This window comes from Protomyctophum parallelum (genome assembly GCF_964188405.1).
Source record: "Protomyctophum parallelum genome assembly, chromosome: 19".
Taxonomy (NCBI): domain Eukaryota; kingdom Metazoa; phylum Chordata; class Actinopteri; order Myctophiformes; family Myctophidae; genus Protomyctophum; species Protomyctophum parallelum.
The window spans coordinates 31,613,944-31,641,405 of record NC_139717.1 but is presented as its reverse complement, the minus strand read 5'-3'; the positions used below and the strand labels follow the sequence as shown (position 1 = coordinate 31,641,405).

At 42.8% G+C, this 27,462-nt stretch overlaps 1 protein-coding gene across 4 annotated transcripts in view; it reads left to right on the top strand.

Annotated features, from left to right (window-relative positions):
* Nucleotides 1-27,462, top strand: part of ryr3 (ryanodine receptor 3) — a 169,303-nt gene that overhangs the window by 101,951 nt on the left and 39,890 nt on the right. For all 4 annotated transcript variants that reach the window (XM_083790960.1, XM_083790959.1, XM_083790958.1 and 1 more), the window contains 22 exons: nt 541-814; nt 2,014-2,128; nt 3,905-4,037; nt 8,623-8,726; nt 9,457-9,592; nt 11,532-11,715; nt 14,443-14,542; nt 15,120-15,240; nt 15,965-16,134; nt 17,593-17,813; nt 18,855-18,945; nt 20,046-20,186; nt 20,774-20,934; nt 21,604-21,682; nt 21,979-22,068; nt 23,815-23,958; nt 24,155-24,217; nt 24,495-24,570; nt 25,558-25,681; nt 26,425-26,540; nt 26,674-26,741; nt 26,867-26,988. In XM_083790960.1, the coding sequence (XP_083647086.1) occupies nt 541-814; nt 2,014-2,128; nt 3,905-4,037; nt 8,623-8,726; nt 9,457-9,592; nt 11,532-11,715; nt 14,443-14,542; nt 15,120-15,240; nt 15,965-16,134; nt 17,593-17,813; nt 18,855-18,945; nt 20,046-20,186; nt 20,774-20,934; nt 21,604-21,682; nt 21,979-22,068; nt 23,815-23,958; nt 24,155-24,217; nt 24,495-24,570; nt 25,558-25,681; nt 26,425-26,540; nt 26,674-26,741; nt 26,867-26,988 (2,833 nt within the window). The remainder of the gene's footprint in view (nt 1-540; nt 815-2,013; nt 2,129-3,904; nt 4,038-8,622; nt 8,727-9,456; nt 9,593-11,531; nt 11,716-14,442; nt 14,543-15,119; nt 15,241-15,964; nt 16,135-17,592; nt 17,814-18,854; nt 18,946-20,045; nt 20,187-20,773; nt 20,935-21,603; nt 21,683-21,978; nt 22,069-23,814; nt 23,959-24,154; nt 24,218-24,494; nt 24,571-25,557; nt 25,682-26,424; nt 26,541-26,673; nt 26,742-26,866; nt 26,989-27,462) is intronic.

Sequence of the window (27,462 nt, the reverse complement as noted above, 5' to 3'; positions counted from 1 at the left end):
GGCATTGAACAAAACACTATAGAAATCCCTTGTTATATAACCAATGGCTGTGCAAAACATTGTTTTATTGTTTAGAACATAAAGTAATCTCTTTCACCTTATTTATGTGGTTGTCAATGTGTGTGTGTATTGATTCATGTCAAGGAATGTACCGTAATGTCAACCCAGCTACAGAGCCCTGAGTCAGCTAATACACTAAATACAACATAATCCCTTCACGACCATCAGCTCTGAAAACAACACTTGTTTTGTGGTGTTGTTTTTTTCTCTCTCTCTCTGGTCGTTGTTGTAAATGTGGCATATTTTCACTCAGCACAACATTAAATCCCATTTTGAAAGAGGTACAAAGAAAGATGGACTGCATTTGCAGGCTGCTGTTGACACATTCTCATTAACCATTTGAACCCTAGTGTCCCTATTCTGGGCAGAAATACACATTATATATTTTAGGTGACAGACTGTAGTAGTATTCGATGCCTTCGATGCCCCATGACTCCCCTTATGGAGTGTGACTTAGTTGTCCCCTCTTGTCCTCTACAGCCAACCTGAAGGAGCTCATCTCTCAGACCATGGCCAGCTGGGCCCAGGAGAGCCATATCCAGGACGCGGAGCTGGTGCGGGTCATGTTCAGCCTGCTGAGGAGGCAGTACGACGGCATCGGCGAGCTGTTGCGCGCCATGAGGAAGACCTACACCATCAGCGCCGCCTCCGTGCAGGACGCCATCAACCTGCTGGCCTCTCTGGGTCAGATCCGCTCTCTGCTGTCCGTACGCATGGGCAAGGAGGAGGAGAAGCTCATGATCGATGGGCTGGGGTGAGGGGCCGACACGCACCCGTTTCATTGGTGGGGAACGTTCGCCGAAAATAGCTGATCTACAAGCTCACAACCTGGCTCAGCAGGGCACGTTGTGAGCTTGTAGATGAGCTATATTTGGCAAAGAGATTTGGTTGTAAAGGTGGGAAAAGAGTGGACCAATACAGAGCCGACCCCGTTGAACTAAGTTTTAGTTTACTAAGTATAGAGGGTTTAAGTGGTTAAAGACAGATCATTTTAATATAAAAGAATGGTGCCAGCACTCACGCACCATTTTCCCCAGGTACTTATTTTATTTTACGTATAAAGTAAACAGGCAACATACAATCAAATGGATTCATTTTGGCTCAATGCCTTCCTCTCTTTCCACAGCGGTTTACGTCTAGGAAGGCAGTGAGCTGAAATGCATTGGGTTGATTTCCTGGTGCGTGTTTATTTATAAGTAAAATAAAATAAGTACCTGAGGGACACATCGTGAGTGCTGGCATCAGTGGCATCATTCTCTTAGACTTACTTCTGGAGCCGTGCACCTGCAAGTTTGTTTTGTTTATGTTTGACTGTACGTAGTTGTGTGCTCGCATTTCTTCTAGTTTCAACATATACTTTTAAACACTGGAAATTGAACTAATTTGAAAAATAAAAACGGTACCTATGTTATCTCACAATAAATATGTAATCCAAATTGTGCAAATCATTTGAACAGCTAAATCCAGTTAATACACCTCCGTCACCATACTCAATGCTTTGACGTCAGGAGTGGAAGTAGTGCCTTTGCTTGACCACACCACTCAAAAATACAGTATATTATCACTACACAATGTACACATTAAAGTTTATATTTAACATTAAAATGGCTTCCAGAGCATTGCAATTTGCAAATATCTGTTTTTAAATGCTAGACATTCACAAGGTACATTTTTAAATATGCCACAATTGTAATAACAAAAACAAACAAAACTGATACTGTTGTTCAGATATGGCATAGTACTATGTAAATATCTGAAACTACACAAAACACACACTACACAAAATGTACTGTTGCTTTACACTTAAGCCCTAATACTTAGCAATTAGCATAAATAGCCAATCTGTGCAATGTGTTGTGATCTTGTAGATCTGCTTGTCTTTTATATAGCCTATAATAACATAATATAGGGTTGCCAGGTTGAAAGTGGTTTATACTTTGTTCGTTTTGCTAGTGACATCATGAACAACAAGGTGTTCTACCAGCACCCCAACCTGATGAGAGTTCTGGGCATGCATGAGACCGTCATGGAGGTCATGGTCAACGTGCTGGGCGGTGACAAGTCACAGGTAGGACAGCTGCGTCTCAACAGACATGGGAGGACTTTACAATGCCCCCTAGTCTAAATTGGTTTCTGCAGAGTTTAAATTGATGATCAGATACTCAAGTAATAGCTTGCACAGCTATTGAGCTGTGCCGGGATTATATGAGCCAGTAATTAGGATGAGGCGTGATGCTGTGAGGTTAAGGACACAATACACGAGTTATCTGTGAAGGAATTTTAGATCACAACGTACCCACTGAGATGGAATATAGCTCGTTTTGTGTTTGACTTAAAATCAGAAGCTTGTCTGATATAGGTATATTGAATGCAGAAATGTACCTTAATACCAATGGATTGGCTCCTGGTCTAATTTATGCTTCATCATACGATGGCGGCGTGAAGCATAAATAGCAGGATCTATAAATCTCACAACATGTCGCATTAGCGACGTGAGCTTAATATTTACTGTAAATGTGTTACTTTTGGCATGTGACGCCGTCATACGAATCAGGCTTAAGCTTGCCTTGCGTGTAAGCCTGTAAGAGTTTTACATAATGTGCAAGTGGGTTTACTCATGTGGGCCAGCATAAGCGAAAGGTAATCATATTTTACCACAGCTTGTCAGCCCACTATCCGCTACAATTACAAATAAAGAAGCAGCTCAGGAAATCGGAGCCCGACTATCCCCCGACTATCCCCTTCGAAATTTGTATATGCAAATACAATTACATGATATTCATTAATATTAATTTGTCTATTCCAACATTTTGCATTACACCTGCCACTTTGTAATAGACAGATTGTCTGACAGTTATTAGGAGAGTACTTTATAAGAAGTATAGCATTACTACCATACTATTCAGATTATTAGCTCTGTTTTTACCATTGTTCTATACAACCAGAAATATGGCGTTAATCTAGAATGCATTCTTGATTAATACATGTATAAGCGGTGAAAGGCTAGTGTAGCAAGACAACAGCAGCACAACAATCAACTCAGTAATAGAGATCCTCCAACCCAAGATCAACAAGCCAAGAGCAACAACCTAATACTCACAGCTACACGGGTAATGTTGCCAGGGGGTGACGTGGGTATACGCAGGGTGAGGAGATTGCTGTAGCTACACCTCGCAGGCCTGTCCTTTTTGGGCAGCGCTGAAAGAGGGTGGAAGGGATAGCTGTGATTTAGTGACATGCTGAGGAGTGCCAAGTGTGAATTGGATCATAGTGGAGTATCTCAGACATATAGGCATCAGGGCGGCTGTCAAGCTTTCGGTCTATCTGACCCTGGCAATCTCATCACAAAGCCAGTGACATAAATCTCAGTATGAAAAGTCAGGTTTAATGCTGTATATGAATTGGACTTGAAACCATGGGCGGATTTTGTAGTTTGTTTTCAAGTTCAAGTTTAAAAACTACAGAAGAGTAAAATATAGACATCATCCTCTTTCTTTACCTCTCTTTGGCAACATTCATTGAGAGCTTACGCACACACGCACGCACGCATGCACGCACGCACGCACGCAACGCACGAGCGTGCCAACAAACAACAATGAAAGCTGGTTTAGGGGAAGATGGAGTTGGAAATCTACAGGGGTAGTGACCAAGCATAAGTGTAGACATGTAGACATTAGACACTAACATTGTAGTGAAGGGAACCAAGGACATTTCTTTGGGGTACACCCTCAGAAGTCAACAAAATTACGGATTACTTATTTTGTTCCTTGCTTTCTTTCCTTTTAATCATATCACAGTAGCGAGTAGTGTATGATAAATGTTCTGTCTTTTTATTTATTTACAGGAGATTGCTTTCCCCAGGATGGTGGCCAGCTGTTGTCGTTTCTTGTGCTACTTCTGTCGTATCAGCCGGCAGAACCAGAAGGCCATGTTCGACCACCTCAGCTATCTGCTGGAGAACAGCAGTGTGGGCCTTGGTAAGTAGAAACACACAATGATAAATAAAGTGGCTTGTAGTTGGCAAAAGACACTCCATGGGCTAAATTCGGCCATAGCCACTTGCCTAATGTGCCCACATGTGATGACCTCATCACATTTGTGGTGACGGCTATGGCCGTTTTTATCCCAAGGAGTGTTTTTGTGCAAAACTAATTCTTGGAATGGATTCAGAATCATGAACACCCCCTAGTTTGACACGTCACATACACATTATGCTACTTAAAGCATAATGAAATTTAGAAATGTTTGCCTTATTGTGCCTTAACAGTTTGTTAATGGTGGCAATATGGATTTGGTGCTCTCATGAATTTTGCCCGCATTTTTGCGAGGGGCATGGGGGCTCAATTTATCATAGATGATAAATTTACTGAGAAATGGACATTTGCTCTCCGCGGTCACGGAAGTATCAAATTATATTACTCACACTTTTCCACCGGGAACGTTGTTTGATACAATCAGATAAGACTTTTCTCTTTGGATGTGTGGGCTGTCAAGACCAGAAAGTCGTTTTTTGCCACTCAGTAGGCGTTCCCGGCTCCCGCATAACCTCCGGGTACGATGATGTCACACGCATGCTGAATATTTGTTTTGAAAGATAAAACCCTATGTATGCCATTCTGCGAACAATCTTCAACCATATATTTTTACCAAAAGCAAACCCATTTATTTGTTATTTCATGAACGTGTAGGGATGAAGTTGAAAGTAATCTCTAAACACATTTAAGACAGGGAATCAGTTTGTGGAAATTATACAAATGTAATCGTAGTAACTCAATGGGTAGGAGAACCTGCCTGAAAATAATGTAAATTGAATCATAGCTTCCATCAGGCTTGCATTTGGCCATAGCTGAACGGGTAGAGAGTCAGGTAGGCCTACCTTCACTTTGTCATTGGAGGTTTCAAGGGGCTGATAAAAAGAAAACCTTTTCCATAAATGTTGGAATACACCACATCCCCTCTGAGATCTGCCAAATCTTTGCTCACCCGTTTGCGTCGGCCCGTGTGGCTTTTATGTCCGAATATATTGCGTTCATGCCGGGTTGCAGGCACGCCATGGTGTTCTGTTCTGATCCCATGCTGTCATTGTTTCTTCTCCGTCGTTTGTTTTTGTTTCTTTAACAGTCTGGTGGTTGATTTATTTGTAGCCTTTTGTTGGTCTTCCCCTTCCATTTTAGAATTTTACTCAAGAATGTTTAAATTAGGGGCAGTCTGCTGTATACGCGAACTACATGACCGCCTAGGGCCCTGGGAGTTGCTAGAAGATGTCCTCAAAATCACGCATCCAACAAGCTTTGACCTGAGCAGATTGGGTTTTTCGTTCCAGAGATAATGGCCAAAACATCTTGAAAAAGGCCACGCCACTTTCAGTTTTTTTTAAATTACACAGGCACATTCCACATTACACAGTCACAAAGGAAGGTCGGACGGCGATGAACTAGATAACTGAGTAAAGTTCACTTTGAGCTGCATCCAACTCATCCACTTCAATTTCCGTCTGCCTTTGGGGGAAATAGATTTTTTGTATAATACAGAGATATTCACGTTTAAGTAATTAATGGTTATTATTAACTCATAACCTGCCACTAAAACCCCCGGGCGCTATTGGCTACCGCCACATATAGACTCTCGTTCTATTTTGCTTAAAAATAAAAAATAAAAATAAAAGGTAGCGAAAAGCAGCTAAATCTAATGTGATCCTCGTCTATTTAAGAGTCTTCAGAAGCATTAATATTTTAACCATCCGGTAACTGGGATTTAGTATTGAGCCGCTGACATTGGCACATTGTTCAATCCAGCTCAATCTCAGAGGCGGTCATTTGCGCTACGCAAACTACGCAACTGTGTATAGAGCCCCGAGAGGTAGAGGCCCAGACGAGCTGCCCCCGAAAAATGAACATTGCAGCCCGTTCCGTAATCCGTAGCAGTTGATTTCTTCCCCAATAGTAAAAGTACGTAGTCAGTTTGAGGGGGCCGAGCGTCGCTTCCTCCTCCCGGCAGTGACATGGCCTCCTCCCGTCACTCTGCCGACGGGGGCCCCCTCAAACCCGCCAACGTGCATTATGTTGCATAAAACACACCACCAGTCTGGACATAGGGAATATAAGAAAAACTTCATATTTACCCTGCTCTGTAACCAACAAAAGTGTGTTCTTACATCCTCCATTTCACGATTTCAGCACTCGGTGAGTAAATTGCTAATATGAAACTTTCGGGCCGATATACTACATTTCCTTACTACATTCTGCAATGCATCACAGGGATGATGCATTGTCGTCAATTAATCTGCCTTTAAAAAGTTCTAATATGTTGTTGTACAAATGTTAACCAAATAACACCATGTAACAACGTGACACTATTTGCAAATGTGGGCTACATTTTGTCACGAAGACAAAAAAATGCTGTTGATGAATGAGCTTGTAGATAAATAATTTTTGGGACAATCACAGATAGCTCACCTGGCAAAAAAAATATTGTTTGGCAATTAATACCAACTGAAATGACAACAAATAGGCTTCCTCTATGTCATTACATCAATAATGTAATAATAATAATAATAATAATCATGTCGGTTTGTTTGTTTGCCTTTGTACTTGATTGAGTGACTGCAACCACCACCATGAAATGAATTTACCCCAGTGAAGCTCAAAAGAAAAAAGCAGAAATACCCATATCAGAGGGGAGAGAGCAATAGGAAGTGTTGCACCAGGACAGAGATAATGTAGTAGATGACGCTGACAGTGAGGCTGTAACTACTAGTACAGTAGGTCTACAAGTGAGGCTGCTGCTATTGATACTAGCCTAGGGCTGAGGCTGTTTCGGCTAGTACCAGTGAGGCTGCTGCTGCAACTAGGGCTGTTACTGGGGTCATCCCTATGTTCCCCAGGTTCTATGTTCCCCAGGTTCTACTCTACTTGTTACTACTACTAGTCACTAGTGACAGTGATGATAGTGTGTCTGCAATTGAGGATGAGGAGCAATCTGATTCTGCGGGAACTCGCACTGTACTTTTCGTAGCCTAGTGTCTGCGCCCAATTCTCCCCTTCACGTGCGCAGAAGGAGCCCCCTAGTGAGGCTTTGCTGAGAGCCCCCAGATTGCTAAATCCGCCACTGCTCAATCTTAGCCATAATTCTTAGAAAAAGGGCTTTAGAGAGAGAGGGAGAGAGAGAGAGACGGCCGTGCTGGGCAGGACTGATGAGTCATTGGGCTCCGCCTGACAGAGAGGAGAGTTTCTTCACGCTCTCTGGAGATTGCAGTACACTACTTACTGATGTTCAAACACACATGCACACTTGAATGAAGTTGAAGTTGGATGAAGGAAGCTGAGATTGCTCATCCACTTCTGCCTACTGTAGCTGTTGATGTAATAGTCATATAAGAGGAGTGTGGATTTGAATGGCGGTTTGGTACTGTGAGGGTGATGCTAATGGGTTCATCTATTGTTTTGGATAAATGTCTCGTACTGTATTACTTCAATTAACAGTTGTTCAAAATGAACAGCTCGTGGACACAGGAAATAATTGCACATAGTTGGAAATGAAAGCTTGGTCAACACAGTGAGGAATTAGTATGTGAAACTAGGGCGAGTAATGAGAAGAGATTGATTATGGGAGCTCTGATGGAAATTAGGGGTGCAACAGTTCAATCCATTTATTCTATTATTTAAAAATCACACCCTTGTGAAGTGAGGGGCGCTCATCATACACCATCATACCTCAGTAGCCTATCATCTCATTCCGGCCAATCACAATACCCATCACCTTTGTCTTCAATGTTGGTGTTTACGCACACAAACACTCAAAGCGGACCATTCATTGTCAATGTTTGTGTTAAGACAAACATTGCGCTTACACAAACCCTCAAAGCTGGACATAGGAGGAGCTAGTGCCACTCAAAGAAATCACCAATGGCCAATGATCCCATTCCACACGGGTTGTTGATTTTTTCTTCTTTGGTAACATGGTATTTCTTCATCAATATTCCATTGATATAGCGATAATTTCCACACGGAGTAATTTATGTGGTTGAAATGATCCAAATGTGCATCATGTACTTTCAAAGGGAAATGTTAATAATAGCATAACCCTAATAATAACCCTAACCCAAATATTGCTTCCCAGACTAGTGAATTTAGAATATTCAAATTGGCCGCATTCTAGATAAAATAATTAGACAAATATTTGTTAAGGCTATACATAGCTATACCAAATATATTTGAAGGTTAAACGTTATCTAAGTTGGGCAATGTAAGAACAAAGTCTTGGTCCATGGATAGAACGAATAAAGGGATTTTTATCGAGCAGTGCATCGTATAATCCTTAATTCTGAGATTGTGCAAATGGAACGAAGTTGACTTTTGTGTCTGTTCCATTTGGATTAGACGGTGTTGTTCCATTTCAATTTGACTGTGTGTGTGCATGCAGAATGTGAACCTCACATTCTGGGGACAACTGATGGGAGTGAAAGGGACAAAGCAGCTAAATGTGTCTGCACATGTCAAAAGACTGCCCCCTGCTGCAAGTAGAGAGAAAACCGTGCGTGTGTGTGTGCGTGTGTGTGTGCAGCCTGTGAAGCCATGAGGGGATCCACTCCACTGGACGTTGCAGCGTCTTCAGTGATGGACAACAACAGCCTGGCACTGTCCCTGGAGGAGCCAGACCTGGAGAAGGTTAGATACAGTCATGTTGAACAAATTAAGTGCAAACTGTGCATGTGTGTGTGCGTGAGTGCTGATGCATCCATAGTACACAGTAAAATCGTCAGTTTTGATAGGTCATTAGACTAAATTTTTACACTTTCAGAGTTATATTTACACTATGGACTTCACTGTATAATTACTGGACAGTGTTCAAATGGTTTATCTCATATTGGTATTAGACCCTGAAAATAGTCTGGGCACTGGTATAATTAATAGACTCTTTGTCACACGTCATCGCATACAGTATTAAAAAACAGCCTCCATTTGAGTTACAGTGAATATAATTTAGAATAGGCATAAGACAGCTCATCGCAATGACAAATGGCCGTTTCCAGACGAGTTGAATAAGCTAGCTCAGCAAAGTACTTTCGAGCTGTCACTTTTGACACTGGCAGAGAAATGACAGAGTGGACCATTGCAATGCCCAAGGGCAGAATAAGCACTTGTGTGGTCCTCCTGTACTGTGAAATCCTCAGTGTTATTTTGACTGTGATGGTGTAATGAATCCATTTGGTTACATCTGTACCCCTGTGTGTGTGTGTGTGTGTGTGTGTGTGTGTGTGTGTGTGTGTGTGTGTGTGTGTGTGTGTGTGTGTGTGTGTGTGTGTGTGTGTGTGTGTGTGTGTGTGTGTGTGTGTGTGTGTGTGTGTGTGTGTGTGTGTGTGTGTGTGTGTGTGCGTGTGCGTGTGCGTGCATTTAGGTGGTGAGATACCTGGCAGGTTGTGGTCTACAGAGCTGTGCTATGCTTGTTGCTAAGGGTTACCCAGACATTGGCTGGAATCCCATAGAGGGAGAGCGCTACCTGTCTTTCCTGCGATTCACCGTCTTCAGCAATGGTGTGTATAGTATAGTATTTGCTAATTCTGTGACAGTGGTGGAAGATGTACTCTATTTATTTTTCTTTAGTAAAAGTAGCGAGTAAAAGTCCTGATTTGTATTGAGTAAACATTAAAAAAAAGTATTGGAATGAAAACATAATAGCAGATATACAAGCTCACAACGTGTTGTGGTGCGACGCGTTGTGAGCTTGTAGATCGGCTATTTTCGAATAGCCGAAGTAATAACAAATGCACAGATTTTTTTTTTTTAAATATACAAATGAAAACAAATCTACAAAGTAACTAGTAACTAAAGTTGTCAAATATTGTAGTAGAGTGAAAAGCACAAGTTTGGCCCTGTGAGGTAGTGAAGTAGACATATAAAGAAATATATACATTTTCAACAAAACTACCTCAAAATTGTACATACACTACTTTCCACCACTGTGCTGTGACAACTGAGTTTCCTTCTGGATCAACAAAGCTCTGTCTAAGAATACATTTTAAGTACATGTTTTTTCGTATAACTATAACTGTTCAAAATTATCAGCATAATTGTCAGTGTGTGTGTGTGTGTGTGTGTGTGTGTGTGTGTGTGTGTGTGTGTGTGTGTGTGTGTGTGTGTGTGTGTGTGTGTGTGTGTGTGTGTGTGTGTGTGTGTGTGTGTGTGTGTGTGTGAGATTGGCATGACCTCTGTGTGAGAACTGGAGTATCTCTGTGCTGGGTTCGACCTGAATCTGTAGAAGTTTCTGAGGACATTATTAGCAACTGTTTGATCTCAGTAAGGAATACTGTAATTGATACGGAACACCATGTATCACCAGTCAATGCACGGAGGTACCTTATAATGTTACAACAGCAAAAACAACAACAACACTGGACTGGTTTAAAACTACAGGGGAAGCTAGCTTGCCTTCCCGATGCAGACCACACCGTATCTCATACAATATTCAAGAATTATGCAGTCGATGAGGACATAGTCACCTTTACAGTCAAAGCCAGATTACAGGTCCTTCCACCCAGACTCAATCTCTCTCTGTGATACCCTAACACGTTTCCTCCTCATTGTCTGCACCATGACCACACTCCAGTTACAGAAACACTGTCACATATTCTTAATGGCTGCTATGTATATAAGGGAATGTACATTGCTATTCACGACATAATTGTTGACCTATTAGCTAAGGACATAAGTTCATATGTTTCATCATCTGCCAAAATGTATAAGCACTCACATGTTTCAACTGCCATGTTCATGCACAATAATGAAAATGATGCTTTTTCAGATGTCACACCAGATATTGTTGTTGTTGATGAGGACAGTAGAGAAGTGACCATTTTGGAAGTGGCATGTACATTTGACCACAGTCTGAAAGAGGCATTCCTTACCAAGGTGCTTAAGTACCAGCGTCTTAAGGATGCTATTATACAGCTTGGCTACAGATGTGTGTTCATATTTGGAAGCCTCGGTAATGTCCACAAATCAGTCGTGAGGGGCCTGCAGATTGCAGGCATGCCCAAGCCGAGAGCTAAGAGGCATCGGCAAAATTCTATTCAGTGTCTGCAATAATTGGCAGTCGCCATATATCTTTCTGTACCCGTGATCTGTATCTTAAGCACTTGTTGTAGAGTTTTCTCAAGTTTGCGCATCCACTATTGTTTGTGTTCAAGAAATTTCTTGTAAAATGTGAATACAAATAAAGTGTTAAGTGTGTGTGTGTGTGTGTGTGTGTGTGTGTGTGTGTGTGTGTGTGTGTGTGTGTGTGTGTGTGTGTGTGTGTGTGTGTGTGTGCGTGCGTGCGTGCGTGCGTGCGTGCGCGCGCGCGCGCGTGCGTGCGTGCCCTTTGTGCATAAATTCTTCTTTTCAATCCACCTGTGTATTGTCTGTACTACGCGTTCATTCTAAGTGTATCTGTACTTTCAACTGGCATGCTGCATTAATGAACTTTACCTCCAGGTGAGAGCGTGGAGGAGAACTCCAGCGTGGTGGTGAAGCTGCTCATCCGCCGTCCCGAGTGTTTCGGCCCGGCGCTGAGAGGCGAGGGGGGCCAGGGTCTGCTGGCCGCCATGCTGGAGGCCATTAAAATCTCTGAGAACCCTGCCCTTGACCTACCCACTGTACCCAGCACGGTCACTAACGGGTAGGACCTTATTGATTATACACTTTAAACTGAATGAAACACTTAACTCTGAGTCTGTACATGTGACCAAATGGACGCGCAATAATCCATTTTGTTGCATCTCATCTGATGCGCGTGTGTGTGTGCATGCGCGTCCGTGCGCGTCCGTGCATTGATGCTTGTGATTGGACGCTTCACTGCCAAAGACCTTATATTACGTTCAATGGTCTTTTCAGTGGTTTTCGATAATATCATTGGGTATAATTGTTACTACAGTAGGTAGATTTGCTTAAAAAAAACCACATTTCTCTCACTTTCTCTGTGGCGGTGCATCGCGACTTGCAAGTCTCACAACCGGCTCAGGGTTGGCCTGAATCTGGGTAAAGGTTGCTCGCAGGTTGCTGGCAGTGTAGGAAGTTAGTTGGTTCAAATTATTCAAGGCAATTCACTTTTATCACAAGATGAAAAAAATATACAAATATAATTATATTGATTTATGCATTGCAAACGAGGCAACAAGGCAACAGCCTCATTATAGTTGTCTCGCATCACTTCGTGGCTCAGATAACAACAATTCTAGCTTGACTGCCTTCTGTTTATACCTGATGAATAATTCTGTTCTTTTGATGGTTACTGCTGTCGCAAAATGACTTCAAAGTAATTATGTCTTTGAAGTCCAGTTTAACTTCTTGATTTAAAACATCATTAGTAGGTTTACAGGCAATATTTTTTATTTTCCCCACTTATTTACCCCACTGTATCAAAACTCTAAAGTATACACATTATTTATCTTTCTCTGCAATCAAGTCTCCTTCTCTTGTCTTCCTATGTTATGTCTGTCGAGTATGATACGCACAGGATCATTTTCTATGTGTTATTGACATTTAGGTTAAATCAGTTGAATTTAGTCTTCCCAAAGAGATGTGTAGCATGAACAAGATTGCAGCGCATGCGCACATGCCCTCTAGGCCGCACACAGGAGCCTGTCGGCTGCTGACTGCCGTGCAGCCAATCAGGCACTATGCCCATTTAAGGAAACGCGACAGCATACACATATAGACACACATAGACTAGAGCGCAGCCATACGTGTCCTCATTGCACGTAAGGCCTCCTGCATGACTAATGTATAGAAGCAAAGCCGTTTCCCTAAAGCCTTTATAGTCTACCGCATACCTGTAATCTGTGGCAGTAGTAAAACCATTCGCAGACATATGTGTTATGTAAGTGGTGACTTTCTTTCGTAATTAAATTAATATATTTGTATCTCAGCATCATCTAGATAATTTCAAAATTCGGCTAATTATAACTCCTTTTTGGAAAGGCGCGCCACATTACGCAAACATGAAACACCCGAATCTTTGTTTAATTTCGAAAATCATATTTACGATAGACTCACCATACTCTCTCTCTCCCTCTCTCTCTCCCTCTCTCTCTCTCTCTCTCTCTCTCTCTCTCTCTCCCTCTCCCTCTCCCTCTCCCTCTCCCTCTCTCTCTCCCTCTCCCTCTCCCTCTCTCTCTCTCTCTCTCTCTTAAATAGAATAAGATTTGATTGTCGGTTAAATGGGAAGAGGCTCTTGTGCAGTCAAAGTTACCAATACAAGCTAGTTAATTCAGCATTATTTTATTGACTGGTCATGCCGGCCTGGTAGGCCTCAGGCCGCCCTGGTAGGCCACACTTCATTTCAGTGCCTTATAAGGAAAGTTATGTGGCAGATCTATGCACGGAATATCTATCTCACAGTGAAAGGGGCGTGTTGTGGAAGACTGCCCCTAAGAACCACACGCCCTCTCACTATGCGTATTTCCTTTGGGAAACTCAGCCCTTGATGTTGGAAAGGTTAACCACTTTGAACCTGGTGTCCCTATTTTGGGCATGTCATTATAACATTTTTACATCATTATAACATTCTTACCTTATCTAAATGCGATGCCTTGTGAGCCTTTTTTGTGCCATTTATCATGCGACCAAGTATAATAAATACTTCAAAATACAAATACCTGTAAGTAAATCAGTACTAAAGTATTTGTACTTTCCTTCTATATTGTTTCTAAACCTAAAGTGAGTCACGTCCACCAGACCATTCTTTGTGATATCATATACTATAGTTAGTATTATACCCTTAAATGCTGAAAATGTCAATATGAATGGGTACAAGCCATTCTCCAGCTCTACCGCTGGGTGGGCATCAGCAGTTTCTTAGATATATAGGCACAGTGGTGGAGTTACTGCTGTACTCCCACTAATTGCTTTCATAGAGAGTTCTAACACCACTAGGGCCTAAATGCTGTCTCAGAGTTTTCCACCTCACAAATTCAAAGAAATCTACTACAAGCTAATAAATCTTTAATCGAACCATTTAATCAGCTGCACAGGCCGACAAAGAAGAAGTAGAGATGGTCATTCTTACCTGAAGCATCCCTGTAGATAACACCAGGGTGTAATTTGAGGGGGACTTTGCTTCTGATACCCCCCCCCTGAATTAAATGCAAGCATTTTCTTAAATGTCTTATATGTTCAATATTTGTACAATATATTACGGTAAACATATCAGATATTTATGTTCAACATGTGCTTATTATAACAGTCCCTAAACATCCCTATTTTAGGTACATTTCTTTTTTACAAATTGAACGCTGGTTAAACTGGATCACATTTTATTCCCGAGTGGCACATGTATTATATGCACTGTTTTTCAAATACCAGCCAGAAAGAATGAGTTGTCTGTTCCTCTCTTATACTGTTTCAGGTCTGAAGAGGATGGCGAGGTGATTCACATGGGCAATGCCATCATGTCCTTCTACTCTGCCCTCATCGACCTGCTGGGTCGCTGTGCCCCAGAGCAGCACGTGAGTCACAATTAAGCACTGATTCAAGTATCAAGAGCAGGTTCATCTCATACAGGTACAGGCAATGTTGGTGTGGAATTTTCTGCAAGACTGTGATAGCAACAATAATTACCTACCAACAAGATACTAATGATAATACTGGATGCAATACAACATTAGAAAAATAAAAAGAGAATAATAAATAGTACAATAGATGGCAATTTGAATTAATCCAATCCACAGTACGTCATACAGGAAGGAGAGAAGATAATGGTGTCAGTTGAAACCATGTCCCAAACTGTTACTTTTCAGGAAATGGAAAAAATAACCTGTGAACCAATTATTTAGTCACAAGCTCTTGCTAATACTTTAATTGGTTTAATATCTATAAAACCCACAGACAGACTTATCAATCAATCAATCAATCAATTAGATTTATTGTTACTTCCACAAATATACACTGGGCATACAGGGGAGCAAAATACCGTTCTCCATGGCTCATGATGCTCATAAAGGGGAATCTCTAGATTGTCACCTATGGTGACCTGAATAAAGTCCCTTAAGGATGGATCTTTCTATTTGTGTCATTCTTCCTCAGCTCATCAACAAGGGTAAAGGAGAAGCGCTGCGTATTCGTGCCATCCTGCGCTCCCTGGTCCCCACCACTGACCTGGTGGGCATCATCAGCATACCTCTACAAATGCCCACCATCAATAAAGGTATGATTCAGTTTTAGGGATAGCTGAAAAAAAAATATTTATAATATTTTAGCACTTCGGCTTCGGCGAAAATAGCAGTAGACTTGACTACTGCAAAGAGATTTGGTCTAGAGGGAAAAAAGGAGGGGTCCTATTATAGACCCCTGGTGGTCTCCGGGTTTAAGTTTAATACATGCAGAGAGGACTGAAACTTGGCGAGGCATATTCTTCCACTTTTGTTTGGGAGTCTTTGCCTTATTGTTGATAAATATATATTTAAATTGTTGTGGCCGGTCACCACGTTATTCAGGTTTGTTTATAAATGTATCTCTGGGTTTCGGGGGAGGGGGTGTTTTTTCACTCCTACATAAATATGGAGTACCTACAAGGTCTTTGACTTTCCAATTTGTACTACTTTGTAAGAAAATCATGTTTAGTCATTGGCTTAACTGAAAAAAAAAGTATGTCTGGAAATATTCTATCCATAACTGCTGTATTTTAGGTTTCTCAAACTTAACTTTCTCCGTGTCTTCTTTTTTCCACTGCTGGCTTATCTCTTTGTTCTACTTATTTTCGTACTGCTTTTTATTCTGGGGGTGAACATTTGGTGTGAATACTGTAGCAGATCTACAAGCTCCCAATGAAGTATAGGGTTTAATGGTTAATAACATGGACGTCCCCCGTGAATGTTTCATTATAAAATTGGTAATAAGCCTCACCCTCGTCCTTCTCTCCTCTTGTACAGATGGCACGGTGACAGAGCCGGACATGGGAGCTAGCTTCTGTCCGGAACACAAGGGCCCCATGGTGCTGTTCCTGGACCGCGTGTACGGCATCGAGGACCAGGCCTTTCTGCTGCACATGCTGGAGGTCGGCTTCCTGCCTGACCTCCTTCAGTCTGCATCTATGGACACGGTGAGGACGCATGCCCAGCATGCCTTCTTCCTGCAAAGCATTCCTGGCTCATCAGTCAGCTTCATAGAGATAAACGTTATGAGGGAGCGGTCACCGTGTGTCCCGTGGTCTCCTTCTAGCTGAAGGTGTGCCGAACACCGCCCTAGGGAGGTGCCCAGGAGACCTTCGTACTTGATGTCGCAACGACCGCAACTGGCTCCTTTCCATATAAAGGAACGGTGGCTCTACTCTGAGACCCTCATGGATGACAGAGCTCTCCTTATCCTGAGAAAACAAATTATGTCTGCTTGTCCCTGTGATCTTGTTTGTCATTTTTTCTAAAGTTTATTCAAAAGTTTATTCAAAAGATACTTTTGGGTCTATTCTGCCTTTATTTTTTGAACTAAGACTCGCTTCCATGCTGTATTAAAACCCATTCTGGGCGGGAACCCCTTTTGGTGTTTTACCCCCTCAGGCCGGGAACCAATTTTTGGGTTCTGTACAGTATGTACAGTATTCAAAAATGTAAAGTATTTGATGCTGCTATATCAATATTAGAAGTTTTTCAGAAAACTTAGGTCAGGATTTAGAGGCGTTTTTAGAATCGTTCTCAGGCCTAAATGGTTTAAGCACTTGGCTATCTATCCTATATATCCTATCCTGGCCGACATGTCATGATCATACTGTAGGTGAGAATGGGAACGAAGATTGAGAGCTTTCTGGCTCAGGTCCACACATCCTGTTAATATTGATCTCTGCGGCCTGGGACTCATACTGTAGTTTACACAGATATGTACCACACAGCAAAACAACATTGCTTGGCATTGATTGGCTGTTGAAATACAAATGCCAATTGTACAAATTTAATTAGTTTAAAAGAAAAATGTGAGGGGCACGGTGGCACAGTTGGTAGTGCTGTCGCCTCACAGATAGAAGGTCCTAGGTTCGATTCCCGCTGGGGACGCTGTGGGCACTGGCGCTGTGTTCCCTCCTCCGCGTCATCAGCGCCCATACCCGAGGCGGGGGTTGGCGATAGGGCCTTTCTGTGTGGAGTTTGCATGTTCTCCCCGTGTCCCCTAGGGTAGATACCCTCACAAAAACATGCCGTAATCCTGGTCTCTAAAACTACCTCCCCCTGGCCAGCCGCCTGATGGAGGGGAAAGGAACTGGTCGGAAAAACGTGTCCCTTCCACGCGCTACGTCCGGCCGGGGAAATTCCCATCTGTCAGGTGAAAAGAAGCAGCTTGGACTCCTCATGCATAGAAGGAGGCATGAGGTCAGTCCGCTGCCCCCCCAGGTTGGCAGAGGAAGTGTAGCGCCCAGGATTACGTTACAGTAAAAAAATAAAATAAAAAATGTGCATGACATTGGCACATTGCATTGTTTCACCGTTTTCAGCGGTATGCAGCACAGACCGTTATTACACTACACTCTCAGGATTGAATTTACACTTAGGCAGTTTGCTTCTCCCTTCCACAGGAGTTGTTGAGCACCACAGAGACGGCCCTGGCCATGAACAGGTACATCGGCTCTGCCTTGTTGCCTTTGCTGACCCGCTGTGCTCACCTCTTCGCCGGCACAGAGCACTACGCTGCACTGATTGACTCCACCCTGCAGACCATCTACCGGCTGTCCAAAGGTCGCTCGCTCACCAAGGCACAGAGGGACTCCATAGAAGAATGCCTGCTGGCTATCTGCATGTAAGGATGACTCCAATGGAATGGAGCTCTTGTGTTTTTACAAGCTTGTAGTTCAGCTATTTTCACTACATTTGGACGACACTCTTGTAAGACGAAGTAGACCATTAATTTATTAAAAACTAGAAAAAGTGCCCTTCCGGGCACAGGTCTCCACCAGGTTATCCACAGATCCGTGCAGTTAGAGGTAAAAACACTTTTCGGCCAGTTATAGCGCCACCTTGAGGCTGAGTTGAAATTGTTCATGTGGCATTTCGTCCTCGGCCTAGTGGGAATGTGGGTGCACAATTTCACGGAAATCACGCGATGTGTTCATGATTTGCAGCATTTTGTTTGAAACTGAGCACTCCTGTGAACTTTGGAAGCCAATCTTAACCAATCAGGATGGAGTCTGATAAATCTGAAAGACCCGTTTCGTTGAATGGCTCTAGAGAGACTGTGTACCAATTTGCGTGATGTTTGGACAAAATCTGTAGGTGTACTGTGCAAAAACTTGTTTTGCACAAAGCGGCCTCCTGGTGGCGCTATAACAGGCCGTTGTGGAAAGTTTGGGGCAGAGGTTCATGGTTGGCATCCAGGGAGTGTGTGTGCAAAATATGGCATCGAAAAACTTGTTTTGCACAAAGCGGCCTCCTGGTGGCGCTATAACAGGCCGTTCTGGAAAGTTTGGGGCAGAGGTTCATGGTTGGCATCCAGGGAGTGTGTGTGCAAAATTTGCCATCGACCGGGTTAACGGTGGCTGAGATTAGCTGTTCACGGACACACACACGGACACACGGACGGACGGAGTGCAAAACATACTCTCCCCACATGCCTTCGGCCTGGTGGAGACAAAAACTAAATAACCTAACAAATTGAAATATGGAGCTACGAATTTTCTGCCCGATGTTTCATAATGTTCATACAGTACATATGATATAAATTGTTATATTACAGTGGGCCCTCTGGGTTCCTTGAGGGGGTTCTAAAGGGACCCTTACTGGTCTGTAACTGTAAAGTTTGAGAACCACTGCTACATTAGAATGATGTACATGTGCTCTGCAGGCACATGCGTCCCTCCATGATGCAACAGCTTGTGAGGCGCCTGGTGTTTGATGTCCCCCAGCTGGTTGAGTACTGCGTGGTGCCCCTCAAAGTGAGTATCTCTGTCTGATATAAAGTTGTCATCCACATAGCACCTGCATAGCCAGGTCCCAACACTGCCCTGGCTATGCAACCCGGCCTGGCGGGATCTGCCATATATTCCTCCTCTCCTTGCCAGAGGAGTAGTTTCATTTCATTGTCAGTTTTCGCCTCGATTGCTGGCTGTTAGGAACCAGTGTTGCAGCTTGTTTCTTGCTAAGACACATGCGCGTGTTTGATTCATGAAGAACAACCACTATTAATGCCAAAGTCTTGAAATCCACAGGCCCAAATCATGGGACTTCTGCTCGTACCCCAAGTGTGCTCCCGATGTCCAGTGAACTGATTTATGAGACCGAGTAGAGACTATAATTGGAACAAGCAATCAGAACAGCGCTACACCCACTGCTGTTTCAATTTCAATTTCACATCCCACTCACCTTCCAATCCGGCCTGCATGTCTGACAGGTGCACACTGCACACACACCGCTGAAATACTGATATATCGCATCTCCTCCCAGAGCACTTTGCACACAACCCAAAATATTGATGTAGACCATCTCCTGTCTGGTGCACTTTGGAGGTAAATGCCATGAGCAACCTGTCCCCCACCCACCCAAGCACCCACCTCCTACAGTACACACACGTGCACCCGCATACACACACTTCCCCCCCCCCCCCCCCTCTATTTAAAAAAAATAGTGAAAATAGAAAAACTGCGTTGTGAGCTTTTTGATTGGCAATGTCATACAACAAAGTGTAAAATAGGGTTTAAGTGATCAACAGTAACACCCAATTGACATAGTATTGCCCAGCCCTAGTAGTTGATGTGGCATAATGGTATAGTTGATAGTACTATTATAGTTCATCCGTATGCTTCTGCCACTTGCGACTCTGAGATTTGGCGTTTTTATGATTTCATGGCATTGTTAGTGTTAAAAGTCAAAATATTATCCAGTCTTTGATGTACTCACCTCACCCCTTGGCATTTTATGTTTTTTTTTTAATGTTTCAATAAATACTACATAATATATATATATATATATATATATATATATATGCTACATGAACAGTCTTGAATCTGAGTCCTGGTGTCAATGTGTCTCACCGTAGCTGCTGACCAACCACTACGAGAAGAGCTGGAAGTACTACTGCCTGCCCAACGGTCAGGGGAGCGATGGCATAGCCTCTGAGGAGGAGCTTCTCCTTACCAAGAAGCTCTTCTGGGGAATCTTCGACTCCCTGTCGCAGAAGGTAACCATGCCCAGAATGATTGATTTGGTCTGCAACACACTCACTCTCTCTGTCTCATTCTGTCTCATCTCACTCTTTCTCCGACAAGGCAACGGAAGGGTCTCCCGAATCTCTCTCCCATGATAAATAAAATGTATGTACCCCTGTGTCTTTTTCAAGGTTCAGTGCTGTGTCTTTGTGTACGGTATTTGTTTTGTCTGAGGCCCATGAGTCTCACCGCTTCAGCTCTCTTCCGTCACGGGAGCACATCTTTTCAGTCTGAGCATTTTGAAGTGAGGGCATGACGAAAGTATTATAAATGTTGCCACTGAAGCGAGGCCCAATAGAAGATGAGTTATTTATTAACAGATGACAAATCGCCTCTCTCGCTGCAACGTTTTCTGACTCTCAGGCTGCACATCATCGCCCCTTCTCTAACTCTGTCTCTCTCTTGCTGGTGCTCCCCGTACCGTCTCATGCTCAATCACACGTGTCCACTTTTGAACCTCTTTGAGGATTGCAGAGCAAATATAGTGAGAATAAACAAGTGTGCTGCCAGTTCAGTTGTAACCGATCTCTTCATTTGTGACTCCTCTTGTCTCCTGTAGAAATATGTTCCTGAACTTTTTAATATGGCCATGTTATGCCTGTGTGCCATTGCTGGGGCCGTGCCACCTGACTTTGTGGACACCAGTGCCACCATGGAGGAGCATGTTGATGCAGTGGATGCGCAAGGCAACTTTGACCCCAAACCCATCAACACTGCCAAGTGAGTGTTTAGAGCAGACCTATTATAGTGACTTGTGATGGAAAAGCGTCAAATTGGAATATATTTTCAATTTATTTCATTTTCTGTGTATCATTGTTGTGATGTTTTCACATCATGTTCCTGAAGAGTTTGATTTGCAGTTTTGAACAAAAACACCCTTGTGATTTGGTAACCAAATTGATAAAGAATTCATGATTCTAATTATGAAATGATTAATGCAATTTGATTAACGCAATTTGCTTAATGTATTACAACGTTAGGTTTAATGCATTACAAAACATTACAAACCTTCACAAACTCCTTCAGCGCCTGTCGTCTTTGGCACCCATTGCAAAGACGTCCATAAGACGGGATTACGTTCCTGGCACTTAAACAGTTTTAAAGTCACAAAAATACATGCAGAATTGCAAACACAGTCGGTCACAAAATTCCCTATACGCTGGATCAAAACCATTCACACAATTACAGTGTGCACCCCTGATTATTGCAAACAATACTGAGCAACAATACTGAGCACAGCAGGCTACTGCTGTGCTCAGTATCCAGGAGTAACAGACAAGCAGAATAACAGACTGCAGAATAACGTGATTGACCAATCAGAATCCAACATTCAACCAAGCCATGTAATAATCTGACTGAATCTTAATGTGTCTTTTTGTCCTCTACTAGTATCTCTCTTCCTGAAAAACTTGAGTCCATTGCTAACACATTTGCAGAGCATTCCCATGACAAGTGGTCCTCGGAAAAGGTTAGTCTCTGGGCTTGTGGTTTCCTTCCTGATTTTCAGTATGACAGCAATCATATGACAGTCAGTTGAAACACTTTATTCCCACTCACTGATCGCTATCCAGTCAGTGAATCAAATGTAATTTTTTCTTTGTTACCTTTTTGTTAGCCTGTCAAGCTAGTCAATGGATTGCCCATAACTGTGCTCACACTAACGTTACATATTCTACCCATACATCTCTATATCTATACAGTATCTATCTACACTAATACCTAGGATGGTGTGAATTTTACAAGCTGTGGTTATTCTTGATGCAGGTAGCAGCCGGTTGGAAACTTGGAGACAGTTTGGATGACCAGGCCAAAACACATCCACTGCTGAAGCCCTACAAGGCTCTGAGTGAGAAGGTACAATAGAGAACTTTGGGTTAGTAGCATAACCTTGGTTCTCTGAGTAGCATACGTAATTGAGTGTCCCACTATGGGAACACCCCCCCGCGTGACCTTATCAGAAGCCCAAATCCCATTACGCCAGCCCCAAGTGGCTGGCTTTAATGAAGCATGCATTGGTGTAGGGACTGATCCTCCTCCCAATGTACCTGACTGCGCACCATAACTCATTCAAAACAAGCTTGCCTCTTCTCGCTTCCCCAGCAAGAACGGTGGTCTCGTGAGACACTCAATCATGCTACTCAGAGAACCAAGGTTACACTAGTAACCCAAAGTTCTTTCTTAGCATTCGTTTTGTGTCTCACTATAGGAATATACTGACTCCTGTATTGCCAGCTCGCTTCAAAAGACAACTATCCCTTGCGGCTCTTTCCATAAGCAGGAACTTTGTTCCTAAGAAGAGCCTGCACTGAGAACCACAGGCCACCGAAGGTGTAGTGACATACAGGTATGCTGTTACCAACAGAACGCTCTGGCCACGTTCAGGTGTTTAGACAGATGTCTTGTGTTGTGTTTATAGACTGTTGCGTCCCCACTCAAACGCGCACTTGCCGAAGCAAACTCTACCTGCCCAAATGTTTTATTTACCTGCCAGGGGCAGGTGTGGGCAACCCTTAGTGACAACGCCTGTAAATGTATGTCTGCTCTGCACTGATGAATAACCGTATTCGAGAAATACATCGCCTGGTGACCAAGTATGTACAGTACACTCAATTTAGTCTGCCTACAAATGAGCTGTATCTGAGTATCTGAGAAGAGGTAAATAAATGTATGAGTTATGGTGCATATTCAGTTACTCACATCATTAACTGTTATGTAAGTCTTAGTTGGCCGGAGTCCCCCTGGGATTTGTTCTAGGCCCCATCCCTTTTCCCTCTATACTAAATTTGTTCTGCGAAAATAGCCGATCTACAAGCTTGTCACAACGCATTGTGTTCCCACAGAAAAGGGTTGCTAGGGTTCCTGTGGTTAAAGCCAGCCACCTGGGGCTGGCGTAATGGTATTTGAGCTTCTGATGAGGTCACACAGGGGTATGTTCCCATGGTGAGACACGAAACAAATTAAGAAATGAGAACCGCTGTTACGAAACCACTAATCATTGAAAACCTGACCTCAGACATAATGAGGAGAAGTTTAGCCCGGTTACATTTTATGAATTATAAAGATTGTTATATTTGCGTGTGTGTGTGTGTGTGTGTGTGTGTGTGTGTGTGTGTGTGTGTGTGTGTGTGTGTGTGTGTGTGTGTGTGTGTGTGTGTGTGTGTGTGTGACTGTGTGTGACTGTGTGTGACTGTGTGTGTGTGTGTGTGTGTGTGTGTGTGTGTGTGCGTTGATGTAATTACCTGGATTCATACCCTTGACTCATGCATAGAACCGCTCACCCAAAGAGGAATCATATTTAGGGTAGCTATTAGGCTTCTGGGCTAACAAACAGGCTTACTTTTCTATAATGGTATATGCAAGTGTTTCCCAAACAATGCGTTGCGACCCATTTTGGGGTCGTCGTCAGTAAAAAGATAAAACAGTGAAAATATCAGATAAGCTCAAAACACGTTGCATCGTGACAGTGTGAGCTTATCGATCTGCCATTTTCAATACTTTTGAAATAGAACATAATTAGTTTTTGTACATTTGGGTCCCGGACCCCCGGGGAAACACCAAATGTATCTCTTGGAAAAAATGCGTTATGTGTTGAATGTGTAGGAGAAAGAGACCTACCGTATGCCAGTGAGGGAGACATTAAAGAGCATGCTTGCTCTGAACTGGACCATTGAGGGGACCAAGGAGGGGGAAGCCATGTTCCAGCAGCTGGAGAGTGAAAAACAACGCAAGCTCTCCGTGTCCACGGTACTGTGAGACATGCTATTTTTGAAAATAATAATGTATACCTATTATGTCATACCCAGAACCAGAAGTGGTTAACTCTTATACTGTACAATACATGTTGTGTGCATTATATTTAGCACTCCATCTCAGATTTTTTTAAAGTTTCTTGTTGTCATAATGATTCTTATACTGTATTGTCTCTTTGACATTTCTACAGGCTAACAGCTTCAGCCCCACCCCGATAGACATGCACAGCGTCGCATTGTCCAAAGACTTACAGGTTGGTCTTCATCTTCATTTTGAATGTTATCCATGTCTTTGTCTTCCACTAGTTGTCATCATTCTAATTACGCTTCAGTGATGGGCAATCTAGCATCATCACATCAAGGCAGCTATAGAATATTTTCTTATTGAATATTTTAACAATTACTTTTCAGATTCATTTGTAATATAAACAAAATGTTAATGTATTTTATAATGAACCAATTGGTTTTAATTAACCCCTTTAAGCCTGTTTTATACTTTTATTTTTTATAATATTTATTATATCGCACAAGGGCATGGTGGAGGTGGTTGCAGAAAACTTCCACAACATCTGGGCCTTCAAGAAGAAAAGCGAGCTGAGCAGCAAAGGTGTGTGCACATAAAGTATAGGACAGCCATGCTGGTCATCAAATCATTGGCAAAACACTAAGATTTTAATCATAATATAACATTAATATTAAATAATAATAATATTGTTATAAAAAGTCATGGTAACTTTTCTTTAACATCTTGAACTTAAAAGGTTGTGCCGCTGTCGCCTCACAGCTGGTTTCAGTTCCTGCCGGGGACACTGTAGGGGCTGGGTGGTGTGTTCTCTCCTCCACGTCATACCCTGGTTGGGGAAGGGGCCTTTCTGTGTGTAGTTTGCATGTTCTCCCCGTGTCCCATAGGCTGGGTGCCCCCACAAAAAACATGCTGTAATCCTGGTCTCTATACTGCCTCCCCCTGGTCAGGGCAGGGAAAGGAACTGGTTGGAATAACGTGTTGCTTCCACATGCTACGTCCTACCAGGGAAACTCGCCCCGTCAGAAGCGGCCTGCTCACTCCTCATGCATTGAAGGAAACAGTTCGGAGCTCTCCCCAGGTTGGCAGAGGGAGCGTAGCGCCCAGGATTACATCTTAAGCATTTGGCACTGGGTGAAAAATGGGTTATAAAATTGTGGGATAAAAAAATAATCTTGAAATTAAACTATGTTGGTTAGTACTCCCGACATGCGTAGCCAGTTATAACTAACCCGTGGACGGTTAAAACTCACCAGTGGCTCCCAACATGCGTGGCACGTTAAAACTAACCCGTGACCTAAGCCGCAACATAATAGATTGATTGATCAATCTAGCTCTGAAAATGCACATGTTCCACCAGTCTGATATGGGTGGGCCGCAGACACTTTCAAGATTTTCAAGTGGGCCTTGATGCAGAATAGGTTGAGAATTGCTGGTATAGGAATGCTGTTTGTCTCTACTTTCATTAATTGCTTTTTCCTTTATTTGCTGGCTTTCATCCTCAGTGCATTGTAAAATTCTGAACTCTTCTGCATGCTGTACTTTAAATCTTGCTTGTATTTGGTCAACCAGGAGGAGGGACCCACCCAATGCTGGTTCCCTATGACACCCTGACAGCTAAAGAAAAGTACAGAGACAGAGAGAAAGCCCAGGAACTCTTCAAGTTCCTGCAAGTCAGCGGATACAGCGTCAACAGGTTGGCTTTTATCTAAGAGACTAAGACCTTGTTTTGTTACAATATTTGTCAGGGCAAGTACATAATCGTATTTGCAAGTTGACTGTTTCTTCACAAGCCTTTTGCACACCTACAGAGCAACAGGTGCATAAGAGAGGACCTACTATAAGAGAGAACTAAGGCCAAAGACGTACAGTAGTAGAAAAAAATCACGCACATTGTCTTCAGAAATCAGAAATTCTTTACTGGGGAAAACACAGCATTTCGTTCCTGGGACATCAGTTAATATTATAGAACAAATAAGAGAGAGACTCTCTTCATAGGCTCATTCAAATGTCAGGTAATCTCATACACAAATGTGGCCTGGGCCGTGGCTCAGCAGTCCAGGCACCTTGGCTGGTAATCCAGTCTGGCAGTGTGCTGCGGGTTCGACTCCCGATCCCGACAGCCTTTACTGGATGTCACCCCCCCTTCTCTTTCTCCCCATTTCCTGTCAGCCTACTGTCTGTCCCTCCATAAAAAATATAAAATAAAGACAAAAGCCACAAAAAAACATTTACAAAAAAAGAATCTCATACACAGATGCCTTCCACTTTCGTTGAAATCAAAGTGATTGTGATTGTTATGACACCTAGAGTTTGTGTTGGAATTTAAGAATTGAACACAAACCTTCATCATCATGGTTAGCACTGAGTTTAACCTTTTTGTGAACAGAGCGAGCCCTCTGAATACGTGCTGTATGTGTGATTCTTTCCATGTGGCAGAGGTCTCAAGGACATGGAGCAGGACTCCTCGTCTATGGAGAAGAGGTTTTCTTACAGGTTGCTCAAGAGGCTGCTGAAGTACGTGGAATCTGCCCAGGAGTTCATCGCTCATCTGGGTGAGTGTGTGGCATTTGGCTTTAAAATTAATAATAAACAAAACACAGAAATGTATTTTTCAGTTTCTGTGTGTTTTGATAATGTATTAAATTCCATAAAACTGTGCTTGTCACACACATTTCATTCCTGCAGAGGCTATGGCTACCAGCGGAAAGACGGACAAATCCCCTCATGACCAGGAAATCAAGTTCTTTGCCAAGGTACACCACTCCCTTGAAATTAAATTCAAGCTGTATTGAAGGTTTTGAATATTGAATTGCTGAATTGTTTAATGCCATTGGACTTTTTTAAAGCTCTCTGATCTCCATCTCTTTTCTGCTACCAGGTGTTGCTCCCTTTGATAGAATCCTCCTTCAAGAATCACTGTCTCTACTTCCTATCCACGCCAAGTAAGAACCTGAGCAGCTGCGGCTACGCCTCTAACAAGGAGAAGGAGATGATCACCAGGTATAAACCACTTACACTGTACGAGGTGTCAAACTACTGGCCAGCAATGGGGTTAAATCTGGGCTCAAGGACCATGTTTTTGGGGGAAAAGAGCAAAACAAAGCTGCCATTGTGTTAACATCTAAATGGAGGCAGCAGGTACCCGTGAACACCCGCTGATACAGCATGTGCCTATGTATAAACATGAGGACCCTGTGTGCCGGTAATGCACTGAACTTTGAGAATCAGAGAACCTTGGAGAATCAGGGACCTTGCACGTGATATTGAAGTGACGTTGTTTATTTACCCTAAGAGAAGAATCCAATGCACATTGGGCTATCCGGGGTAGGGATCGAACTACGACCAGATAGTGTTGAGATGGAGACATGATTTTAGGTCATTCGTAAATCTTTGCTAGGGAATGTAGAGATTTCAGGGCTGAAGGGAGAGTGTTCCACAATAATACAGCGTCCTGAATCTAGGGGTAACAAGATG